The 24,791-nt window shown below is 35.2% G+C and overlaps 1 protein-coding gene across 5 annotated transcripts in view; it reads right to left on the reverse strand.

Annotated features, from left to right (window-relative positions):
• Positions 1-217: 217 nt before the first annotated feature.
• LOC144957222 (uncharacterized) overlaps positions 218-24,791 on the reverse strand; it is a 30,219-nt gene continuing 5,645 nt past the window's right edge. For 3 of the 5 annotated variants that reach the window (XM_078888288.1, XM_078888287.1, XM_078888286.1), the window contains 4 exons: positions 23,797-23,913; positions 21,804-21,920; positions 20,272-20,317; positions 218-1,567 (listed from right to left, as the gene is read on the reverse strand). In XM_078888288.1, the coding sequence (XP_078744414.1) occupies positions 1,173-1,567; positions 20,272-20,317; positions 21,804-21,920; positions 23,797-23,913 (675 nt within the window). In that variant the 3' untranslated portion in view covers positions 218-1,172. The remainder of the gene's footprint in view (positions 1,568-20,271; positions 20,318-21,803; positions 21,921-23,796; positions 23,914-24,791) is intronic. The other 2 variants (XM_078888291.1, XM_078888290.1) reach the window with 2 other exon arrangements.

Consider the following 24,791-nt stretch of genomic DNA (forward strand, 5'->3'; position numbering starts at 1 on the left):
ACCCCCTCTGTCTCTCTTTCCGTCTCTCTCTCTCTCTCTCTTTCTCTGTGCCCTCTCTCCGGCTCACTCTCTCTCTCTCACTGTCTCTTTCTCTGTGTCCCTCTCTCCCTCTCTCTCTTTCTTTTTCTTTCTGCCTCTTCTCTGTGTCACTCTCTCCATCTCTCTCTCTTTCTCCATCTTACTTTCTCTCTCTCTCTTTTCTCTCTCTGTTTCTCTCTCTCTCTCTCTCTCTCTCCGTCTTACTCTTTCTCTCTCTCTCTCGCTATTTCTCCGTCTTACTCTCTCTCTCTCTCTCTCTGTGTGTATTTCTCTCTCCGTCTTTCTCTCTTTTTATCTCTGTCTCCCTCTCCGTCTCTCATCTCTCTCCACTCCATTTCTGTCTATGTTTCTTTTTGTCTCTCCGTATTTCTTTCTCTTTCTCTCCCTCTCTCCCTCTTTCTCTCCCTCTCTCTCTCTTTCTCTCTCTCTCTCTCTCTCTCCGTTTTTCTTTATCTTTCTCTCCCTCTCTCTCTCTTTCTCTCCCTCTCTCTCTCTCTTTCTCCCTCTCTCTCTCTCTCTCTCTCCGTTTTTCTTTATCTTTCTCTCCCTCTCTCTCTGTTTCTCTCTTTCCATCATTCTTACTCTTAATCTGTCACTCTCTCTCTATCTCTCTCTCTCTCTACCTCTCTCTCTCTCCGTTTTTCTTTATCTTTCTGTCTCTGTCAGTCCCTGTCTTTATCTCTCTTGTTTATCACCATCATCATTCATACAAATAATAATAATAATAATAATAATAATAATAATAATAATAATAATAATAATAATAATAATAATAATAACCATCATCATCATCATCTTCTCATCATCATCATCATCATCATCATCATCATCACTATCACCAACATCATCATCATCACTATCATCAACATCATCATCATCACTATCATCAACATCATCATCATCATCATCATCATCATCACTATCATCAACATCATCATCACTATCACCAACATCAGCATCATATTTAGTCATCGACACCATTATCACTAGAATCATTCTCTCCTCTCTCATCCTTATCACAATTACATTATATTCACAATTATCGTCTTTGTTTTCTCGTTATCATCGTTGTCATCCTCATTATCATCGTTTCCTGTAAGTCACGTGTCTATGAAATGTCATGTCAATGGAGTCTATGAAGACAAAAACAAACATTGGATGGTACAGAACAAAATCCTTGCGTCTCCTTTGGTGCGTCTTGCTTCCAACTTCATCTTGTCACCTTGTTCACGTTTTAATACAAATACACAACAACGCTGATCACCATGACTGTCTGTCTTTCCAATGTATCCAATTGTACCAACCCCGTCACCTTTCAAGACCATTTGGATTTCCCCTTTCCCGCCCTGTACAAACCTTACACACACTAAGTAAACCCCTTTCCATTTACATTGGATGGAGCCATCAGTCAGGTCGGCCATGCCCTGGTTGGACACGTCCACACATTCTTCCATTTTAATAAATTGATCGGTAGTCAATAGTCCTTTGTGACGTACATTAATCCAAGTAAAACTCTGTGTCGGGATGTCTGTAATAAAAAGAGAGAGAAATAATAAATGAGACCGTGAATCAATAATGACAGATTTTGTTGTCAATCTAAAAACGGATTACAATGTGATATCGCTTACTGCAGTGTGGGCGTCAGAAACAAGAGACAGGCCATAATCACGAATCACAATATATGACAATCCATATTGTCTGAAACGCTTTTAACCAAGAATTATAGACAAGCATGTGATTTGCCCTGTTGTAAAGCGCCACCGAGCATTATTAGTAGATACCGGCACTATATCAAATAATAGTCATAATTACATTAATGATGATGAAAATAATAATAATTACAATAATAATAATAATGATAATAATAATAATAATAATAATAATAATAATAATAATAATAATAATAATAATAATAATAATAATAATAATAATGATGATGATGATAATGATAATGATAATAATAATAATAATAATAATAATAATAATAATAATAATAATAATAATAATAATAATGATGATGATGATGATGATGATGATGATGATGATGATGATGATAATAATAATAATATTAATAATAATAATAACAATAATAAAAATAATAATAATTACAATAATATAATAATAATAATAATAATAATAATAATAATAATAATAATAATAATAATAATAATAATAATAATAATAATAATAACAATAATAATAATATAATAATAATAATAATAATAATAATAATAATAATAATAATAATAATAATAATAATGATGATGATGATGATGATGATGATGATGATGATGATAATAATAATAATATTAATAATAATAATAACAATAATAAAAATAATAATAATTACAATAATAATAATAATATAATAATAATAATAATAATAATAATAATAATAATAATAATAATAATAATATAATAATAATAAAAATAATAATAATAATAATAATAATAATAATAACCAGACCCCCTGACCCGCTACGCTGGGTTCATTTTCGTTATTTATTCAAAGATTGAAAACTAAATGCGTCTGATTAAAATATAAATCAAAAGAATTTGAACTGTAGAGCATTTATCTCCCTTGCGGGATTTTCCTGGCAACATCAATCATTCCATGAGTGGAGCAGGGGGAGGGGGTGGGGGTGGGATATGTATTTTTGGCAGTGTTAATAGGACACTTTGAAAACAATCAGATTGAATGAATACAGAAACTCATTCTTAGGAAAGGGGAAGAAGATGGGGACGATCAGAAACTAATCCAAACAAAAAAGTCTGCACTGAGTGGGGCTCGAACCCGATACTCGTGGATAGTGACTCGTTGAATGTTGGACCACTTATCGACTGTGCCATCATCAGAGAGAGAGAGAGAGAGAGAGAGAGAGAGAGAGAGAGAGAGAGAGAGAGAGAGAAAGAAAGGGAGAGAGAGAGAGAGAAAGAGAAAAAGGGAGCGACAGAGAGGGAGAGAGAGAGAGAAAGAGAGGGAGACAGAGAGAGAGAGAGAGAGAGAGAGAGACAGAGAGGGGAATAGGGAAAGAATGAGAGGGGGAGAGAGAGAGAGAGAGGGGAAGAGAGAGGGAGAGAGAAAGGGAGAGGGACAGAGAGAGAGCAAAAGAGAAAAAGGGAGAGAGAGAAAAAGAGAAAAAGGGAGCGACAGAGAGGGAGAGAGAGAGAGAAAAAGAGGGAGACAGAGAGAGACAGAGAGGGAGAGAGAGAAAGAGAGGGAGAGAGAGATAGAAAGAGAGAAGACAGGAGCGACAGAGAGGGAGAGAGAGAAAGAGAGAGATAGAGCGAAAGAGAGAGAGAGGGGGAGAGAGGAGGAGGAGAGAGAGAAAGAAGGAGAGAGGGAGAGAGACGGGAAGAGTGAGAGAGAGGGAGAGAGGGAAAGGAAGAGGAAGAGGATGTGAAAATGTGTGTATGAAACAGTGTCAGACAAATTAGGGAGTAGACACTGTCACAGTAAAGGTTGTTCACAATTATCTTATTAAATTTTATTTTATTAAGAACTGAATTCATCTCACTCCAGTTATATTTCGGTAGGCTTAGATAAACCTTACCTTCTAATATTAGATCGTCTTTCCTTTTATAGCCTTCCCTCGAATTAATTTCTAATTAGTGAATACTTTTCGTTCTACATTCTGTCACGTAGCCACTTATTATAAAAGCTGATAGGTCTAACACTCTACACTCACTTCCTCTCCACAATCTATGCCGGACGGCCAGTCGCTCTATTCCCATATATATACTGGAAGATTTTTATCTTTTGGGACTTTGTAGATATTATATCTACACCATTAAGACGCCGGAGCTTTTAACTTTGATTGTATAATCTTCAAGGATCAAACCCAAGCCCGCTGTCAGAGGACTACATATTAACCCATTACCAATTGCCTGGAAGTGGAATTTTACGAGTCCAATTCCGTTATCAGAGGAATAGATCATCCAAGCCCATCAACTGCCTGGAAACGTAAACTTACGAACCTGACATATTATCATAAGTTACGTAAAATATTCATATCTCTATTTGTAACTACCACGATCACTGTTTATCTCTTTTAATAAATTTCATCATTATTTTTATTTCATTGTAAACAAATCGTTAATTGTTTTTCATTTATAGTAACTAGTAAATTCTGGGGCCTCATTCTACATATATCTTTATGCATAGTCGAGTAGCTCTTTACTCACTTGAGACCATGACAGACACTGGTGTAAGATAAAGATGTGTATGAAACAGTGTCAGACAAATTAGGGATAGACACTGGTGTAAGATAAAGATGGGAAAATGTGTGTATGAAACAATGTCAGACAAATTAGTGAGTAGACACTGGTGTAAGATAAAGATGTGAAAATATGTGTATGAAACAGCGTCAGACAAATTAGGGAGTAGACACAGGTGTAAGATAAAGATGTGAAAATATGTGTATGAAACAGCGTCAGACAAATTAGGGAGTAGACACTGGTGTAAGATAAAGATGTGAAAATATGTGTATGAAACAATGTCAGACAAATTAGGGAGTAGACACTGGTGTAAGATAAAGATGTGAAAATGTGTGTATGAAACAGCGTCAGACAAATTAGTGAGTAGACACTGGTGTAAGATAAAGATGTGAAAATATGTGTATGAAACAGTGTCAGAGAAGATTGGGGGGAGTAGACAGGTGAAGATAAAGAGTGAAAGGAGAAACGGGAAAGAAAAGGGAGAGAGAAGGAGAGAAGATGGAAAATGTGTGTATGAAACAGTGTCAACAAATTAGGAGTAGACACTGTCACAGTAAAGGTGTTCACAATTATCTATTAAATTTATTTTATTAAGAACTGAATTCACTCACTCCAGTTATATTTCGGTAGCTTAGATAAACCTTACCTTCTATATAGATCGTCTTTCCTTTTATAGCCTTCCTCGAATTAATTTCTAATTAGTGAATACTTTCGTTCTACATTCTGTCACGTACCACTTATTATAAAGCTGATAGGTCTAACACTCTACACTCACTTCCTCTCCACAATCTATGCCGGACGGCAGTCGCTCTATTCCCATAATATACTGGAGATTTTATCTTTGGACTTTGTAGATATTATATCTACACCATTAAGACGCCGAGCTTTAACTTTGATTGTATAATCTTCAAGGATCAAACCCAAGCCCGCTGTCAGAGGACTACATATTAACCATTACCATTGCCTGAAGGGAATTTACGAGTCCAATTCGTTATCAAGAATAGATCATCCAAGCCATCAACGCCTGGAAACGTAAACTTACGAACCTGACATATTATCATAAGTTACGTAAAATATTCAATCTCTATTTGTAACTACACGATCACTGTTTATCTCTTTAATAAATTTCATCATTATTTATTTCATTGTAAACAAATCGTTAATTGTTTTTCATTAAGTAACTAGTAAATTCTGGGGCCTCATTCTACATATATCTTTATGCATAGTCGAGTAGCTCTTTACTCACTTGAGACCATGACAGACACTGGTGTAAGATAAAGATGTGTATGAAACAGTGTCAGACAAATTAGGGAGTAGACACTGGTGTAAGATAAAGATGGGAAAATGTGTGTATGAAACAATGTCAGACAAATTAGTGAGTAGACACTGGTGTAAGATAAAGATGTGAAAATATGTGTATGAAACAGCGTCAGACAAATTAGGGAGTAGACACTGGTGTAAGATAAAGATGTGAAAATATGTGTATGAAACAGCGTCAGACAAATTAGGGAGTAGACACTGGTGTAAGATAAAGATGTGAAAATATGTGTATGAAACAATGTCAGACAAATTAGGGAGTAGACACTGGTGTAAGATAAAGATGTGAAAATGTGTGTATGAAACAGCGTCAGACAAATTAGTGAGTAGACACTGGTGTAAGATAAAGATGTGAAAATATGTGTATGAAACAGTGTCAGACAAATTAGGGAGTAGACACTGGTGTAAGATAAAGATGTGAAAATATGTGTATGAAACAGTGTCAGACAAATTAGGGAGTAGACACTGGTGTGAGATAAAGATGGGAAAATGTGTGTATGAAACAATGTCAGACAAATTAGGGAGTAGACACTGGTGTAAGATAAAGATGTGAAAATGTGTGTATGAAACAATGTCAGACAAATTAGTGAGTAGACACTGGTATAAGATAAAGATGTGAAAATGTGTGTATGAAACAATGTCAGACAAATTAGGGAGTAGACACTGGTGTAAGATAAAGATGTGAAAATGTGTGTATGAAACAGTGTCAGACAAATTAGGGAGTAGACACTGGTGTAAGATAAAGATGTGAAAATGTGTGTATAAAACAGTGTCAGACAAATTAGGGATTAGACACTGGTGTGAGATAAAGATGTGAAAATGTGTGTATGAAATAGTGTCAGACAAATTAGGGAGTAGACACTGGTGTGGAAAGATAAATTGAATGTGATACATGGGTGTAAATAAACTATTGTAAACAGTCAGACAAATTAGGGATAGACACTGGTGTAAGATAAAGATGTGAAAATGTGTGTATGAAACATGTCAGACAAATTAGGAGTAGACACTGGTGTAAGATAAGATGGAAAATGTGTGTATGAAAAATGTCAGACAAATTAGGGAGTAGACACTGGTGTAAGATAAAGATGTGAAAATGTGTGTATGAAACAATGTCAGACAAATTAGGGAGTAGACACTGGTGTAAGATAAAGATGTGAAAATGTGTGTATGAAACAGTGTCAGACAAATTAGGGAGTAGACACTGGTGTAAGATAAAGATGTGAAAATGTGTGTATGAAACAGTGTCAGACAAATTAGGGAGTAGACACTGGTGTAAGATAAAGATGTGAAAATGTGTGTATGAAACAGTGTCAGACAAATTAGGGAGTAGACACTGGTGTAAGATAAAGATGTGAAAATGTCTGTATGAAACAGTGTCAGACAAATTAGGGAGTAGACACTGGTGTAAGATAAAGATGTGAAAATGTTGTATGAAACAGTGTCAGACAAATTAGGGAGTAGACACTGGTGTAAGATAAAGATGTGAAAATGTGTGTATGAAACAGTGTCAGACAAATTAGGGAGTAGACACTGGTGTAAGATAAAGATGTGAAAATGTGTGTATGAAACAGTGTCAGACAAATTAGGGAGTAGACACTGGTGTAAGATAAAGATGGAAAATGTGTGTATGAAACAGTGTCAGACAAATTAGGGAGTAGACACTGGTGTAGATAAAGATGTGAAAATGTGTGTATGAAACAGTGTCAGACAAATTAGGGAGTAGACACTGGTGTAAGATAAAGAGAAAAGTGTGTATGAAACAGTGTCAGACAAATTAGGGAGTAGACACTGGTGTAAGATAAAGATGTGAAAATGTGTGTATGAAACAGTGTCAGACAAATTAGGGAGTAGACACTGGTGTAAGATAAAGATGTGAAAATGTGTGTATGAAACAGTGTCAGACAAATTAGGATTAGACACTGGTGTGATAAAGATGTGAAAATGTGTATGAAACAGTGTCAGACAAATTAGGGAAGTAGACATGGTGTAAGATAAAGATGTGAAAATGTGTGTATGAAACAGTGTCAGACAAATTAGGGAGTAGACACTGGTGTAAGATAAAGATGGGAAAATGTGTGTATGAAACATGTCAGACAAATTAGGGAGTAGACACGGTGTAAGATAAAGATGTGAAAATGTGTGTATGAAACAGTGTCAGACAAATTAGGGAGTAGACACTGGTGTAAGATAAAGATGTGAAAATGTGTGTATGAAAACAGTGTCAGACAAATTAGGGAGTAGACACTGGTGTAAGATAAAGATGTGAAAATGTGTGTATGAAACAGTGTCAGACAAATTAGGGAGTAGACACTGGTGTAAGATAAAGATGGAAAATGTGTATGAAACAGTGTCAGACAAATTAGGAGTAGACACTGTGTAAGATAAAGATGTGAAAATGTGTGTATGAAACAGTGTCAGACAAATTAGGGAGTAGACACTGGTGTAAAGATAAAATGTGAAAATGTGGTATGAAACAGTGTCAGACAAATTAGGGAGTAGACACTGGTGTAAGATAAAGATGTGAAAATGTGTGTATGAAACAGTGTCAGACAAATTAGGGAGTAGACACTGGTGTAAGATAAAGATGTGAAAATGTGTGTATGAAACAGTGTCAGACAAATTAGGAGTAGACACTGGTGTAAGATAAAGATGTGAAAATGTTGTAAAACAGTGTCAGACAAATTTAGGATAAGAACTGGTGTAATAAAATGTGAAAATGGTGTATAACTGTCAGAAAATTAGGGAGTAGACACTGTGTAAGATAAAGATGTGAAATGGTGTATGAAACAGTTCAGAAATTGGATGAACAGTGTAAGAAAGAGTGAAAATGTGTGTATGAAAATGTCAGAAAATTAGGGAGTAGACACTGGTGTAAGATAAAGATGTGAAAATGTGTGTATGAAACAGTGTCAGACAAATTAGGGAGTAGACATGGTGTAAGATAAAGATGTGAAAATGTGTGAAAAAAGTAGACAAATTGGGAGTAGACATGGTGTAAGAAAAGATGTGAAAATGTGTGTATGAAACGTGTCAGAAAATAGGGAAATGGTGTAAGATAAAATGTGAAAATGTGTGTATGAAACGTGTAGAAAATTGGATAAATGTGTAAGATAAAGATGTGAAAATTGTGTATGAAACAGTGTCAGACAATTAGGGAGTGACACTGGTGAAAATAAAGATGTGAAAATGTGTATGAAAAGTGTAGAAAATTAGGGAGTAACATGGTGTAAGATAAGATGTGAAAAGATGTGTATGAAACAGTCAGACAAATTAGGAGTAGACAGGGAGTAGACACTGGTGTAAGATAAATATGTGAAAATGTGGGGTATGAAACAGTGTCAGACAAATTAGGGAGTAGACACTGGTGTAAGATAAAGATGGGAAAATGTCTGTATGAAACAGTGTCAGACAAATTAGGGATAGACAACTGGTGTAAGATAAAGATGTGAAAATGTTGTATGAAACAGTGTCAGACAAATTAGGGAGTAGACATGGTGTAAGATAAAGATGTAAAAATTTGTGTGTATGAAACAGTGTCAGACAAATTAGGGATTAGACACTGGTGTTAAGATAAAGATGTGAAAATGTGTGTATGAAACAGTGTCAGACAAATTGGGAGTAGACACTGGTGTAAGATAAAGATGTGAAAATGTCTGTATGAAACAGTGTCAGACAAATTAGGGAGTAGACACGGTGAAGATAAAGATGTGAAAATGTGTGTATGAAACAGTGTCAGACAAATTAGGAAGTAGACACGGTGTAAGATAAAGATGAAATGTGTGTATGAAAACAGTGTCAGACAAATTAGGGAGTAGACACTGGTGTAAGATAAAATGTGAAAATGTGTGTATGAAACAGTGTCAGACAAATTAGGGAGTAGACACTGGTGTAAGATAAAGATGTGAAAATGTGTATGAAACAGTGTCAGACAAATTAGGGAGTAGACACTGGTGTAAGATAAAATGGAATTGTGTAGAAAGTGCAGACATAGGAGTAGACACTGTTAGATAAAGATGTGAAATTGTGTATGAAACAGTGTCAGACAATTGGGATAGAATGGTTAAAAAAGATGTGAAATGTTGTATGAACAGTGTCAGACAATAGGGAGTAACACTGTTGTAAGAAAAAATTTATGAACAGTGTCAGACAAATTAGGGAGTAGACACTGTGTAAGATAAAGATTGAAAATGTGTGTAGAAACGTGTCAGACAAATTAGGAGTAGACACTGGTTGATAAAATGGAAAAGTCTGTATGAAACAGTGTCAGAAAATTAGGAGTAGACACTGGTGTAAGATAAAGATGTGAAAAGTGTGTATGAAACAGTGTCAGACAAATTAGGGTAGACATGGGTAAGATAAGATGTGTTTGAATATTGTCGACAAATTAGGGAGTAGACACTGTGTAGATAAAAGATGTGAAAATGGGTATGAAACAGTGTCAGACAAATTAGGGAGAACACGGTGTAAGAAAAGATGTGAAAATGTGTGTATGAAACAGTGTCAGAAAATTAGGGAGTAGACACTGGTGTAAGATAAAGATGTGAAAATGGTGTATGAAACATGTCAGACAAATTAGGGAGTAGACACGGTGTAGATAAAGATTGAAAATTTTGTATGAAACAGTGTCAGACAAATTGGGATAGACACTGGTGTAAGATAAAGATGTAAAATGTGTGTATGAAACAGTGTCAGACAAATTAGGGAGTAGACACTGGTGTAAGATAAGATGTGAAAATTGTGTATGAAACAGTGTCAGACAAATTAGGGAGTAGAACGGTAAGATAAAATGTGAAAATGTGTTATGAAACAGTGTCAGACAAATTAGGGAGTAGACACTGGTGAAAGATAAAATGTGAAATGTGTGTATGAAACAGTGTCAGAAAATTAGGGAGTAGACATGGTGTAAGATAAATATGTGAAAATGTGTGTATGAAACGTGCAGACAAATAGGGAGTAGACACTGGTGTAAGAAAAATTGAAAATGGTGTATGAAACAGTGTCAGACAAATTAGGAGTAGACACTGGTGTAAGATAAATATGTGAAAATGTGTGTATGAAACAGTGTCAGACAAATTAGGGAGTAGACACTGGTGTAAGATAAAGATGTGAAAATGTGTGTATGAAACAGTGTCAGACAAATTAGGGAGTAGACAATGGTGTAAGATAAAGATGTGAAAATGTGTGTTATGAAACAGTGTCAGACAAATTAGGGAGTAGACACTGGTGTAAGATAAAGATGTGAAAATGTGTGTATGAAAAAGTGTCAGCAAATTAGGGAGTAGACACTGTGTAAGATAAAATTGAAAATTGTTATGAACAGTGTCAGAAATTAGGGGAGACTGGTTAAGATAAAGATGTAAAAATGTGTATGAAACAGTGTCAGACAATTAGGGAGAGACATGGTGAAGATAAAGATGTGAAAATGTTGTATGAAACAGTGTCAGAAAATGGGAGTAGACACGGTTAGATAAAATGGAAAATTGGTAGAAACTGCGAAATTAGGGAGTAACATGGTGTAAAAAATATTGAAAATGTGGTTAAACAGGTCAGACAAATTAGGGTAGCACTGTGAATAAAGATGGGAAAATGTGTGAAACAGTGCAACAAATTAGGGAGTACACTGGGTAAGATAAAGGAAAATGTGTGTAGAAACATGTCAGAAAATTAGGGGTAGACACGGTTAAGATAAATTGTGAAAAGTTGATGAAACAGTGTCAACAATTAGGGATAGACATGGTGTAGAAAGATGTGAAATTTGATGCATGAACTGGTGTAAGATAAAATGTGAAAAGTCTGTGAAACATTCAGATGGGAGTAGATGGTGTAGATAAAGTGTGAAAAGTGATGAAACAGGTCAGAATAGGAGTGACCTGTGAGATAAAGTTAAATTGTATGAACGTGTCAGAAAATTAGGGAAGACATGGGTAAGATAAAAGTGTGAAAAAGTGTGTATGAAAACAGTGTAGAAAATAGGATAGACACTGTGTAAGATAAAGATGTGTATGGAAAGTGTGAAAATTGGATGACCTGTGAGATAAAGAGTGAAATTGTTATAAACGGTGCAAATTAGGGAGTAGACATGGTGATAAAGATGTGTATGGAATATGTCAGACAAATAGGGAGTAGACATGGTGTAAGATAAAGATGTGAAAATGTGTGTATGAAACAGTGTCAACAAATTAGGGAGTAGACAGGTGTAAGATAAAGTGTAAAATGTGTATGAAAAGTGTCAACAAATTAGGGAGTAACACTGTGTAAGATAAAGATGTGAAATGTGTGTATAAACAGTGTCAGACAATTGGGAGTAGACACGGTGTAAGATAAAGATGTGAAAAGTGTAGAAACTGGGGTGACAATTGGAGAAAGACATGTGTAAGAAAAATGTGAAATGTGTATGAAACAGTGTAGACAAATTGGGATAAACTGGTAGTAAAGGTAAATGTTGTATGAAAATTGTCAGACAAATTAGGAGTAGACACTGGTGTAAGAAAATGTAGAAAATGTGTGTATGAAACAGTGTCAGACAAATTAGGGAGTAAACTGTGTAAGATAAAGAGGGAAATGTGTAAGAAAAATGTAGACAAATTTAGGGAGTAGACACTGGTGTAAGATAAAGATGTTAAAATGTGTGTATGAAACATGTCAGACAAATTAGGGAGTAGACACGGTGTAAGAATAAGATGTGAAAATTGGTATGAAACAGTGTCAGACAAATAAGGGATAGACACTGGTGTAAGATAAAGATGTGAAAATGTGTGTATGAAACAGTGTCAGACAAATTAGGGAGTAGACACTGGTGTAAGATAAAGATGTGAAAATGTGTGTATGAAACAGTGTCAGACAAATTAGGGAGTAGACACTGGTGTAAGATAAAGATGTGAAAATGTCTGTATGAAACAGTGTCAGACAAATTAGGGAGTAGACACTGGTGTAAGATAAAGATGTGAAAATGTGTGTATGAAACCAGTGTCAGACAATTAGGGAGTAGACACTGGTGTAAGATAAAGATGTGAAAATGTGTGTATGAAACAGTGTCAGACAAATTAGGGAGTAGACACTGGTGTAAGATAAAATGTGAAAATGTGTGTATGAAACAGTGTCAGACAAATTAGGGAGTAGACACTGGTGTAAGATAAAGATGTGAAAATGTGTGTATGAAACAGTGTCAGACAAATTAGGGAGTAGACAATGGTGTAAGATAAAGATGTGAAAATGTGTGTATGAAACAGTGTCAGACAAATTAGGGAGTAGACAGCAATGGTGTAAGATAAAGATGTGAAAATTGTGTATGAAACAGTGTCAGACAAATTAGGGAGTAGACACTGGTGTAAGATAAAGATGTGAAAATGTGTGTATGAAACAGTGTCAGACAATTTAGGGAGTAGACACTGGTATTAGATAAAGATGGTGAAAATGTGTGTATGAAACAGTGTCAGACAAATTAGGAGTAGACACTGGTGTAAGATAAAATGTAAAATTGTGTATGAAACAGTGTCAGACAAATTAGGGAGTGGGACACTGGTGTAAGATAAAGATGTGAAAATGTGTGTATGAAACAGTGTCAGAAAAATTTTAGGGAGTAGACATGGTGTAAGATAAATATGTGAAAATGTGTGTATGAAACAGTGTCAGACAAATTAGGGAAGTAGACACTGGTGTAAGATAAAGATGTGAAAATGTGTGTATGAAACAGTGTCAGACAAATTAGGGAGTAGACACTGGTGTAAGATAAAGATGTGAAAATGTCTGTATGAAACAGTGTCAGACAAATTAGGGAGTAGACACTGGTGTAAGATAAAGATGTGAAAAGGGTGTGTATGACAAACAGTGTCAGACAAATTAGGGAATAGACACTGGTGTAAGATAAAGATGTGAAAATGTGTGTATGAAACAGTGTCAGACAAATTAGGGAGTAGGATAACTGGTGTAAGATAAAGATGTGAAAATGTGTGTATGAAACAGTGTCAAAAACAAATTAGGGAGTAGACACTGGTGTAAGATAAAGATGTGAAAATGTGTGTATGAACAGTGTCAGACAAATTAGGGAGTAGACACTGGTGTAAGATAAAGATGTGAAAATGTGTTATGAAACAGTGTCAGACAAATTAGGAGATAGACACTGGTGTAAGATAAAGATGTGAAAATGTGTGTATGAAACAGTGTCAGACAAATTAGGGAGTAACATGGTGTGAGATAAAGATGTGAAAATGTCTGTATGAAACAGGTCAGACAAATTAGGGAGTAGAATGGTGTAAGAAAAGATTGAAAATGGGTATGAAACGTGTCAGACAAATTAGGGAGTAGACACTGTGAAGAAAAGAGTGTAGGAATGTGTCAGACAAATTAGGGAGTAGACACTGGTGTAGATAAAGAGTAAAATGTGTGAAGAAACAGGTCAACAAATTAGGGAGTAGACACTGGTGAGATAAATGTGAAAATGTGTTATGAAACGTGTCAGACAAATTAGGAGTAGACCTGGTGTAAGATAAAGATGTGAAAATGTGTGTATGAAACAGTGTCAGACAAATAGGGAGTAGAACACTGGTGTATGATAAAGATGTGAAAATGTCTGTATGAAACAGTGTCAGACAAATTAGGGAATAGACATGGTGTAAGATAAATGGAAAATGTGTGTATGAAACAGTGTCAGACAATTAGGGAGTGACATGGTGTAAGATAAAGATGTGAAAATGTCTGTATGAAACAGTGTCAGACAAATTAGGGAGTAGACACTGTGTAAGATAAAGATGTGAAAATGTGTGTATGAACAGTGTCAGACAAATTAGGGAGTAGACACTGGTGTAAGATAAAATGTGAAAAGTGTGTATGAAACAGTGTCAGACAAATTGGGAGTAACACTGGTGTAGATAAATATGTGAAAATTGTGTAGAAACGTGTCAGAAAATTAGGGAGTAGAACTGTGAAGATAAAGATGTGAAAATGTGTGTTGAAACAGTGTCAGACAAATTAGGGTAGACACGGGTGTAAGATAAAGATGTGAAAATGTGTGTATGAAACAGTGTCAGACAAATTAGGGAGTAGACACTGGTGTAAGATAAAGATGTGAAAATGTGTGTATGAAACAGTGTCAGACAAATTAGGGAGTGAACTGGTGTATGAAAAGATGGAAAATGTCTGTATGAAACAGTGTCAAAAATTAGGGAGTAGACACTGGTGTAAGAAAAGTGTGTATGAAACAGTGTCAGACAAATTAGGGATAGACACTGGTGTAAGATAAAGATGTGAAATGTGTGTATGAAACAGTGTCAGACAAATTAGGGAGTAGACACTGTGTAGATAAAGATGTGAAAATGTCTGTATGAAACAGTGTCAGACAATTAGGGATAGACACGGTGTAAGATAAAGATGTGAAAATGTGTGTATAAACAGTGTCAGACAAATTAGGGAGTAGACACTGGTGTAAGATAAAGATGTGAAAATGTGTGTATGAAACAGTGTCAGACAAATTAGGGAGTAGACACTGGTGTAAGATAAAGATGTGAAAATGTGTGTATGAAACAGTGTCAGACAAATTAGGGAGTAGACACTGGTGTAAGATAAAGATGTGAAAATGTGTGTATGAAACAGTGTCAGACAAATTAGGGAGTAGACACTGGTGTAAGATAAAGATGTGAAAATGTGTGTATGAAACAGTGTCAGACAAATTAGGGAGTAGACACTGGTGTAAGATAAAGATGTGAAAATGTTGTATGAAACAGTGTCAGACAAATTAGGGAGTAGACACTGGTGTAAGATAAAGATGTGAAAATGTGTGTATGAAACAGTGTCAGACAAATTAGGGAGTAGACACTGGTGTAAGATAAAGATGTGAAAATGTGTGTATGAAACAGTGTCAGACAAATTAGGGAGTAGACACTGGTGTAAGATAAAGATGTGAAAATGTGTGTATGAAACAGTGTCAGACAAATTAGGGAGTAGACACGGTGTAAGATAAAATGTGAAAATGTGTGTATGAAACAGTGTCAGACAAATTAGGGAGTAGACACTGGTGTAAGATAAAGATGTGAAAATGTGTGTATGAAACAGTGTCAGACAAATTAGGGAGTAGACACTGGTGTAAGATAAAATGTGAAAATGTGTGTATGAAACAGTGTCAGACAAAATTAGGGAGTAGACACTGGTGTAAGATAAAGATGTGAAAATGTGTGTATGAAACAGTGTCAGACAAATTAGGGATAGACACTGGTGTAAGAAAAGATGTGAAAATGTGTGTATGAAACAGTGTCAGACAAATTAGGGATTAGACACTGGTGTAAGATAAAGATGTGAAAATGTGTGTATGAAACAGTGTCAGACAAATTAGGGAGTAGACACTGGTGTAAGATAAAGATGTGAAAATGTGTGTATGAAACAGTGTCAGACAAATTAGGGAGTAGACACGGTGTAAGATAAAATGTGAAAATATGTGTATGAAACAGTGTCAGACAAATTAGGGAGTAGACACTGGTGTAAGATAAAGATGTGAAAATGTGTGTATGAAACAGTGTCAGACAAATTAGGGAGTGACACTGGTGTAAGATAAAGATGTGAAAATGTGTGTATGAAACAGTGTCAGACAAATTAGGGAGTAGACACTGGTGTAAGATAAAGATGTGAAAATGTAGTGTATGAAACAGTGTCAGACAAATTAGGGAGTAGACACTGGTGTAAGATAAAGATGTGAAAATGTGTGTATGAAACAGTGTCAGACAAATTAGGGAGTAGACACTGGTGTAAGATAAAGATGGAAAATTGTGTATGAAACAGTGTCAGACAAATTAGGGAGTAGACACTGGTGTAAGATAAAATGTGAAAATGTGTGTATGAAACAGTGTCAGACAAATTAGGGAGTAGACACTGGTATAAGATAAAGATGTGAAAATGTGTATGAAACAGTGTCAGACAATTAGGGAGTAGACACTGGTGTAAGATAAAATGTGAAAATGTGTGTATGAAACAGTGTCAGACAAATTAGGGAGTAGACACTGGTGTAAGATAAAATGTGAAAATGTGTGTATGAAACAGTGGTCAGACAAATTAGGGAGTAGACACTGGTGTAAGATAAAGATGGAAAATGTGTGTATGAAACAGTGTCAGAAAATTAGGGAGTAGACACTGGTGTAAGATAAAATGTGAAAATGTGTGTATGAAACAGTGTCAGACAAATTAGGGAGTAGACACTGGTGTAAGATAAAGATGTGAAAATGTGTGTATGAAACAGTGTCAGACAAATTAGGGAGTAGACACTGGTGTAAGATAAAGATGTGAAAATGTCTGTATGAAACAGTGTCAGACAAATTAGGGAGTAGACACTGGTGTAAGATAAAGATGTGAAAATGTGTGTATGAAACAGTGTCAGACAAATTAGGGAGTAGACACTGGTGTGAGATAAAGATGTGAAAATGTCTGTATGAAACAGTGTCAGACAAATTAGGGAGTAGACACTGGTGTAAGATAAAGATGTGAAAATGTGTGTATGAAACAGTGTCAGACAAATTAGGGAGTAGACACTGGTGTAAGATAAAGATGTGTATGGAATAGTGTCAGACAAATTAGGGAGTAGACACTGGTGTAAGATAAAGATGTGAAAATGTGTGTATGAAACAGTGTCAGACAAATTAGGGAGTAGACACTGGTGTAAGATAAAGATGTGTATGGAATAGTGTCAGACAAATTAGGGAGTAGACACTGGTGTAAGATAAAGATGTGAAAATGTGTGTATGAAACAGTGTCAGACAAATTAGGGAGTAGACACGGGTGTAAGATAAAGATGTGAAAATGTGTATGAAAAAGTGTCAGACAAATTAGGGAGTAGACACTGGTGTAAGATAAAGATGTGAAAATGTGTGTATGAAACAGTGTCAGACAAATTAGGGAGTAGACACTGGTGTAAGATAAAGATGTGAAAATGTGTGTATGAAACAGTGTCAGACAAATTAGGGAGTAGACACTGGTGTAAGATAAAGATGTGAAAATGTGTGTATGAAACAGTGTCAGACAAATTAGGGAGTAGACACTGGTGTAAGATAAAGATGTGAAAATGTGTATGAAACAGTGTCAGACAAATTAGGGAGTAGACACGGGTGTAAGATAAAGATGTGAAAATGTGTATGAAAAAGTGTCAGACAAATTAGGGAGTAGACACTGGTGTAAGATAAAGATGTGAAAATGTGTGTATGAAACAGTGTCAGACAAATTAGGGAGTAGACACTGGTGTAAGATAAAGATGTGAAAATGTGTGTATGAAACAGTGTCAGACAAATTAGGGAGTAGACACTGGTGTAAGATAAAGATGTGAAAATGTGTGTATGAAACAGTGTCAGACAAATTAGGGAGTAGACACTGGTGTAAGATAAAGATGTGTATGAAACAGTGTCAGACAAATTAGGGAGTAGACACTGGTGTAAGATAAAGATGTGAAAATGTGTATGAAACAGTGAGAGGAAGAGTTTTGTGTATGGCATTGTTGTTTTTATAAACTTTTCCATATCTTTTCCCCAAACTAGTTTACGAGACAAACTAGCAATTATTGGCAACAAAATTAATGGTGGAAATCAGGTGTGAAATTATATAAGCTATTAAAATGTATATGACGTCATAGTATGCAATGCAATATATCTGTGGACATACTGTAGCAATGACTATCCCGCACAAATCTTTGGGCCTCTTTTTCGCTCACGAAGTGCCGAATTCGCGTCAAAATATGGGACGAAGCCGTTTCGTATATGCTATTTTAAAATATTAATTACGATGCTGTTTATCGATGAATATGACTGAAAGTTGGCACACAGTTAGAAAAAAAGGTCATTTTAGATTATGTCAAGCGACAAAACTTGTGCGATTACCAGAAGACCGTTAAAAATAGATTTTTACTCTTTGGAGTAAAATATTTCTAAAACTACCGGGCGTGGAGGTTTTGTCGTTGACAAGGTAATACATGAACATTTCTTCTTTTTGGTTGTAAAATTTCATATGAATATGACGAGTACTTTTCCCGTATTTTACAAAACACCATCATAATTTGCTCTTCAAATTTCACACTTATTACGCAAGATACAACCAAAGGTCGAAAAAAAAAGTGTCGAAAAAGCGTCCCATATTTTCGCGTTTTTTTCCTCTTTGCGGGTCATCCAAATAAATGACACATTTGAAACTGTATAACTTGTTTATTTATAAATGGATTTTCAAAATTCAAAAACATTTTTACTCAGTGGAGATAGGGCTTTGAATTTAGACAAAAAATTTTCTCAAAAAGAGAAAAAAACATTTTTCATAGTCATTGCTACATACTGCACTGTGTTGTCTCTCTCTCTCTCTCTCTCTCGCTATCTTTCCCAATCTCTGTCTCTCTTTCTATCTATCTATCTATCTCTCTTTTCCTTTATTTATTTTCTCTCTCTCTCTTTCTTTATCTCTCCCTTCTTCTTCTTCTTCTTCTTTTTCTTCTCCTCATCGTCCTCCTCTTCCTCCTTCTCTTCTTCGTCACTTTCTTCCTCCTCCCCTCAACCTCCTCCTTTTTCCTCTCCTTCTCCCCCTCCTCCTCTTCTTCTTCATCTTCTTCCTCCTCTCCTCATCCTCCTCCTTTTTTCTCTCATCACCCTCCTGCTCCTCCTCGACCTTCTTCTTCATCTTCTTCCTCCTCTCCTCATCCTCCTCCTTTTTCTCTCCTTCTCCCCCTCCTCCCCCTCTTCTTCTTCATCTTCTTCCTCCTCTCCTCATCCTCCTCCTTTTTTCTCTCCTCGCCCCCCTCCTCCTCCCCCTCTTCTTCTTCATCTTCTTCCTCCTCTCCTCATCCTCCTCCTTTTTCTCTCCTTCTCCCCCCTCCCCTCCCCTCTTCTTCTTCACTTCTTCCTCCTCTCCTCATCCTCCTCCTTTTTTCTCTCCTCGCCCCCCTCCTCCTCCCCCTCTTCTTCTTCATCTTCTTCCTCCTCTCCTCATCCTCCTCCTTTTTTCTCTCATCACCCTCCTGCTCCTCCTCGACCTTCTTCTTCATCTTATTCCTCCTCTCCTCATCCTCCTCCTTTTTCTCCCCTCCTCCCCCTCTTCTTCTTCATCTTCTTCCTCCTCTCCTCATCCTCCTCCTTTTTTCTCTCCTCGCCCCCCTCCCCCTCCTCCTCTTCTTCTTCATTTTCTTCCTCCTCTCCTCATCCTCCTCCTTTTTTCTCTCCTTCTCCCCCTCCTCCCCCTCTTCTTCTTCATCTTCTTCCTCCTCTCCTCATCCTCCTCCTTTCTTCTCTCCTCGCCCCCCTCCCCCTCCTCACCTTCTTCTTCATCTTCTTCCTCCTCTCCTCATCCTCCTCCTTTTTTCTCTCCTCGCCCCCCTCCTCCTCCTCGACCTTCTTCTTCATCTTCTTCCTCCTCTCCTCATCCTCCTCCTTTTTTCTCTCCTCGCCCCCCTCCCCCTCCTCCTCTTCTTCTTCATCTTCTTCCTCCTCTCCTCCCCCTGTATTCATATTTGACTCACCTCTCTTAAGCCCATTCATTCTTACAACGGAAGTTATAATCAAGTTTGAACGTCACTCAAATTAATCTTCGTAAATTTCCAATTTTAAGTAGGCTACTTTTTATCATTCTGTACAATGTAAATTATTATCCTTACTTCAACCAGTCGATTTGTTTTGCATCAAAAAGTTTTGTTTTTAAAACACAATCCATTAAACCATTTGGTGATTTAATTCTGATTAAATTTCAACTCACTGTTCCTTTCTTCCAGTGACTCGATCTTGTCAATCAGAGCTTGGAGCTGGGTGGACAAAATTAAATAATAATTCTAATCAAAGCCAGGACAATGTTTTATCAAAAGAAAGTAAAGGTACCGTATACAATTGTATAAGACTAGTATTAACCATTATTACAACCCTTTAAATTTTTGTCTATTATTTCCTATCTATGTGACGTAAGCATGGGCTAGAAATCCATCAATCTTTAGGTGCTATTGGCGCCCACGGGTGCCATCGTGTAAAGTCCGCTAGAATGCTAATGACGCTCCTCGGTGACACAGACATAGAAACCGGTATCAGAGCGATTTTCTAATAACACGAAGCATACAAAGAACTGCTAGTAACTGCAATGCGTTGAATAGGCGTTCATTTACGCTATCAATGTGAATCAACAACAATCCAACATTTTAAATTGATTTTAGACCGTTTTTTCACGGCATTTTCTTTTGTTTACTTCTGGAAATGGAGTTAGACGATGAAGATACCATTTTCAGACATGCTTCTGATTCTGGGGATGAATTTGAAGGGGAGGAGAGTGTTTCTATTGGAGGTGAGTCATCTAACGATAGTGACAGTCGTCCCGATGATGGATATAGTGAGTTAGGTATTGAACGGACTGAACAAAGGGTGGAAAACAACAACAGAAGAGGTGACAGGGGGCGTGGCACAGGTGACACAGAGTGGGATTGGAATGGTTTAGTGGATGAAGTGACTTATAACCCTGTTGCATGGATTATTTCATTCAATGAGAACACTGGTCAAAAGAACATTACTTTCAATGAGGAGGAATAAAACTCTATTGAACTATTTCCGAATTATCAGTCAGATATGTTGCCTCCCATTCTTTCAATTCTCTATTTCTCCACAATTTAGCAAATTTTCCATTGGCAACAAAACACTAAATAACACCATAAATGGAGAGTGAACACCATGATCCTATACATGCTGTATTTACAATCATATTTCTTCAATATGCAACCATAAAACAATGTTTATTTCAATAAAATGGGTCATAAAGCCTCAAAATGTACCATAATATGCATAATATGAATATTAATTAGGTTCCCAAGATGGCCGCCAAGGTCACATTATGTAATTTGCATATTTGTTTACTCAACGTGTACGGTCGCCAATCGACTACTATCACTGAAAATTCTATAAAGGTAAACCATCTGGGTTTTTTTTAATGAATTTTTTTCTAAAGATACCTGTTGTTATCATTATTATTATTATTGTTATTATTATTATTATTATTATTATTATCATTTTTATTATTATTATTATTATTATTATTATTATTGTTATTATTATTATTATTATTATTATTATTATTATTATTATTATTATTTTCATTATTAATATTATTATTTATATTCATAAGTAAATTCCATTGAAATAAATTCTATTATTACTGATGTTAGTCAATATCATTGATACTATTACCATTATCATTGAATTGGATTTGAATTCCTATACAATAACCCCTCACACCTAAAATTACAAACGTACCTGGACTTTCGGCACAAGATCTGCTATCTCAGATTTGAGATTCTCACTCTCGTTTTTAATGGCCGCCATTCCTTCTTTTTCAAAAGAAACCAATTTATCTTCCAGTGCCTCTATTTTCTGTTGTATAAAAATAATGATATCAAAATACACAGTTAAAATTTTAATATGTGGCTAATGTTGTGATTATTATCATTTTTATTGATTTTCTCATTATTAACATCATCCTCATCCTCACCTCTCTAACTGTCATCCATATTCGCTGTTTTACAGTCTGTATGTAACCGTTTCGTCAGTGTGATATAATGTTCGAATGACTCATAGAAAAATGATTTTCAATACATAATCGTAGTGATACTAAAACATCAATTCAATTGTTTTTATTTTGTTTAATCAACAAAGTTTTCTTCCATCAATACAGGCAATGATTTCAAATCAATTTAGAAGTTTAACCAACAAAGTTTTCTTCCATCAATACAGGCAATGATTTCAAATCAATTTAGAAGTTTAACCAACAAAGTTTTCTTCCATCAATACAGTAGCAATGACTATCCCGCACAAATCTTTGGGCCTCTTTTTCGCTTACGAAGTGCCCGAATTCTCATCAAAATATGGGACGAAGCCGTTTCGTATATGCTATTTTAAAAAATTAATTACGACGCTGTGTATTGCTGAATATGGCTGAAAGTTGGAACAAAGTTAGAAAAAAGGTCATTTTAGATTATGTCAAGCGACAAAACTCGTGCGATTACCAGAAGACCGTTAAAAATAGATTTTTACTCTTTGGAGTAAAATATTTCTAAAACTACCGGGCGTGGAGGTTTTGTCGCTGACAAGGTAATACATGAACATTTCTTCTTTTTGGTTGTAAAATTTCATATGAATATGACGAGTACTTTTCCCGTATTTTACAAAACACCATCCTAATTTGCTCTTCAAATTTCAATCTTTTAATCCACTTATTACGCAAGATACAACCAAAGGTCGAAAAAAAATGCAGAAAAAGCGTCCCATATTTTCGCGTTATTTTCCTCTTTGCGGGTCATCCAAATAAATGACTCATTTGAAACTGCATAACTTGTTTATTTATGAATGGATTTTCAACATTCAAAAACATTTTTACTCAGTGGAGATGGGGCTTTGATATTAAACAAAAATTTTCCTCAAAAAGAGAAAAAAACATTTTTCATAGTCATTGCTAAATACAGGCAATGATTTTAAATCAATTCAGAAGTTTAACTATAAAATTTAAGCTTGTGGATTGTCCGCCATTGTAACATTTTGTTACTATTTGTCATCAAACAATAACCTCTCACACCTTTAATTACGATCCACCATTGTAACATTTTGTTACTAATTGTCATCAAACAATAACCCCTGACATCTTAAATTACGTTCCACCATTGTAACATTTTGTTACTAATTGTCATCAAACAATAACCCCTCCTACCTTAAATTACGATCCACCATTGTAACATTTTGTTACTAATTGTCATCAAACAATAATTCTTCACACCTTAAATTACGATCCACCATTGTAAGAATTTGTTACTAATTGTCATCAAACAATAACCTCTCACACCTTAAATTACGATCCACCATTGTAACATTTTGTTACTAATTGTCATCAAACAATAACCCTTCACACCTTAAATTACGATCCAACATTGTAAGATTTTGTTACTAATTGTCATCAAACAATAATCCCTCAAAACTTAAATTACGATCGAACATTGTAACATTTTGTTACTAATTGTCATCAAACAATAACCCCTCACACCTCAAATTACGATCCACCATTGTAACAATTTGTTACTTATTGTCATCACACAATAAGCCCTCATAACTTAAATTACGATCCACCATTGTAACATTTTGTTACTAATTGTCATCAAACAATAACCCCTCACACCTCAAATTACGATCCACCATTGTAACATTTTGTTACTAATTGTCATCAAACAATAACCCCTCACACCTTAAATTACAAACTTACCTGGACTTTCGGCACCAGATCTTCTATCTCAGTTTTGAGATTCTCACTCTCATCTTTAATGACCCTAATTTCATTGTTTTCAAAACAAACCAATTTCTTCTCCAGTGCCTCAATTTTCTGTTGTATAAAATAATGATATCAAAATACACTGTTAGAAATATAAAAAATGTCGCTAATGTTGTGATTGTTATCATAAATTATTACCACTATTTTTTTTATTATTATAATAATAATAATGATATTAATAATAATAATAATAATAATAATAATAATAATAATAATATTAATAATAATAATAATAATAATAATAATAATATAATTATTATTATTATTATTATTACTATTATTATTATAATCATCATCATCATCATCATCATCATCATCATCATCATCATCATCACAATCATTGCCATCTTCTTCTTAATATAAGACACTATATTTATAATATGGTTATCTGCTGTCCCAGCAAATATATCGTATCGTTCTTTCTGCCTGTCTGTGTGTATGTGTGTATGTATGTACGTATGTAATGTATGTATGTATGTATGTATGTATGTATGTATGTATGTATGTATGTATGTATGTATGTATGTATGTATGTATGTATGTATGCATGCATGTATGTATGTATGTATGTATGTATGTATGTATGTATGTATGTATGTATGTATGTATGTATGTATGTATGTATGTATGTATGTATGTATGTATGTATGTATGTATGTATGTATGTATGTATGCATGTCTGTATGTATGTATGTATGTATGTATGTATGTATGTATGTATGTATGTATGTATGTATGTATGTATGTATGTATGTATGTATGTATGTATGTATGTAGGCATGCATATACGATGGTATGCTGGTTTGTATGTATGTCTGCATGTATGTATGTATGTATGTATGTATGTATGTATGTATGTATGTGTATGTATGTCACTGCGTGGAATCAGCGCTATTTCAGTTGGAACTCCCAAGGGACCAATAACCCTC

Source organism: Berghia stephanieae, chromosome 11 (genome assembly GCF_034508935.2).
Source record: "Berghia stephanieae isolate SIO BIC M18660-M18661 chromosome 11, UCSD_Bste_1.3, whole genome shotgun sequence".
NCBI classification, from domain to species: domain Eukaryota; kingdom Metazoa; phylum Mollusca; class Gastropoda; order Nudibranchia; family Aeolidiidae; genus Berghia; species Berghia stephanieae.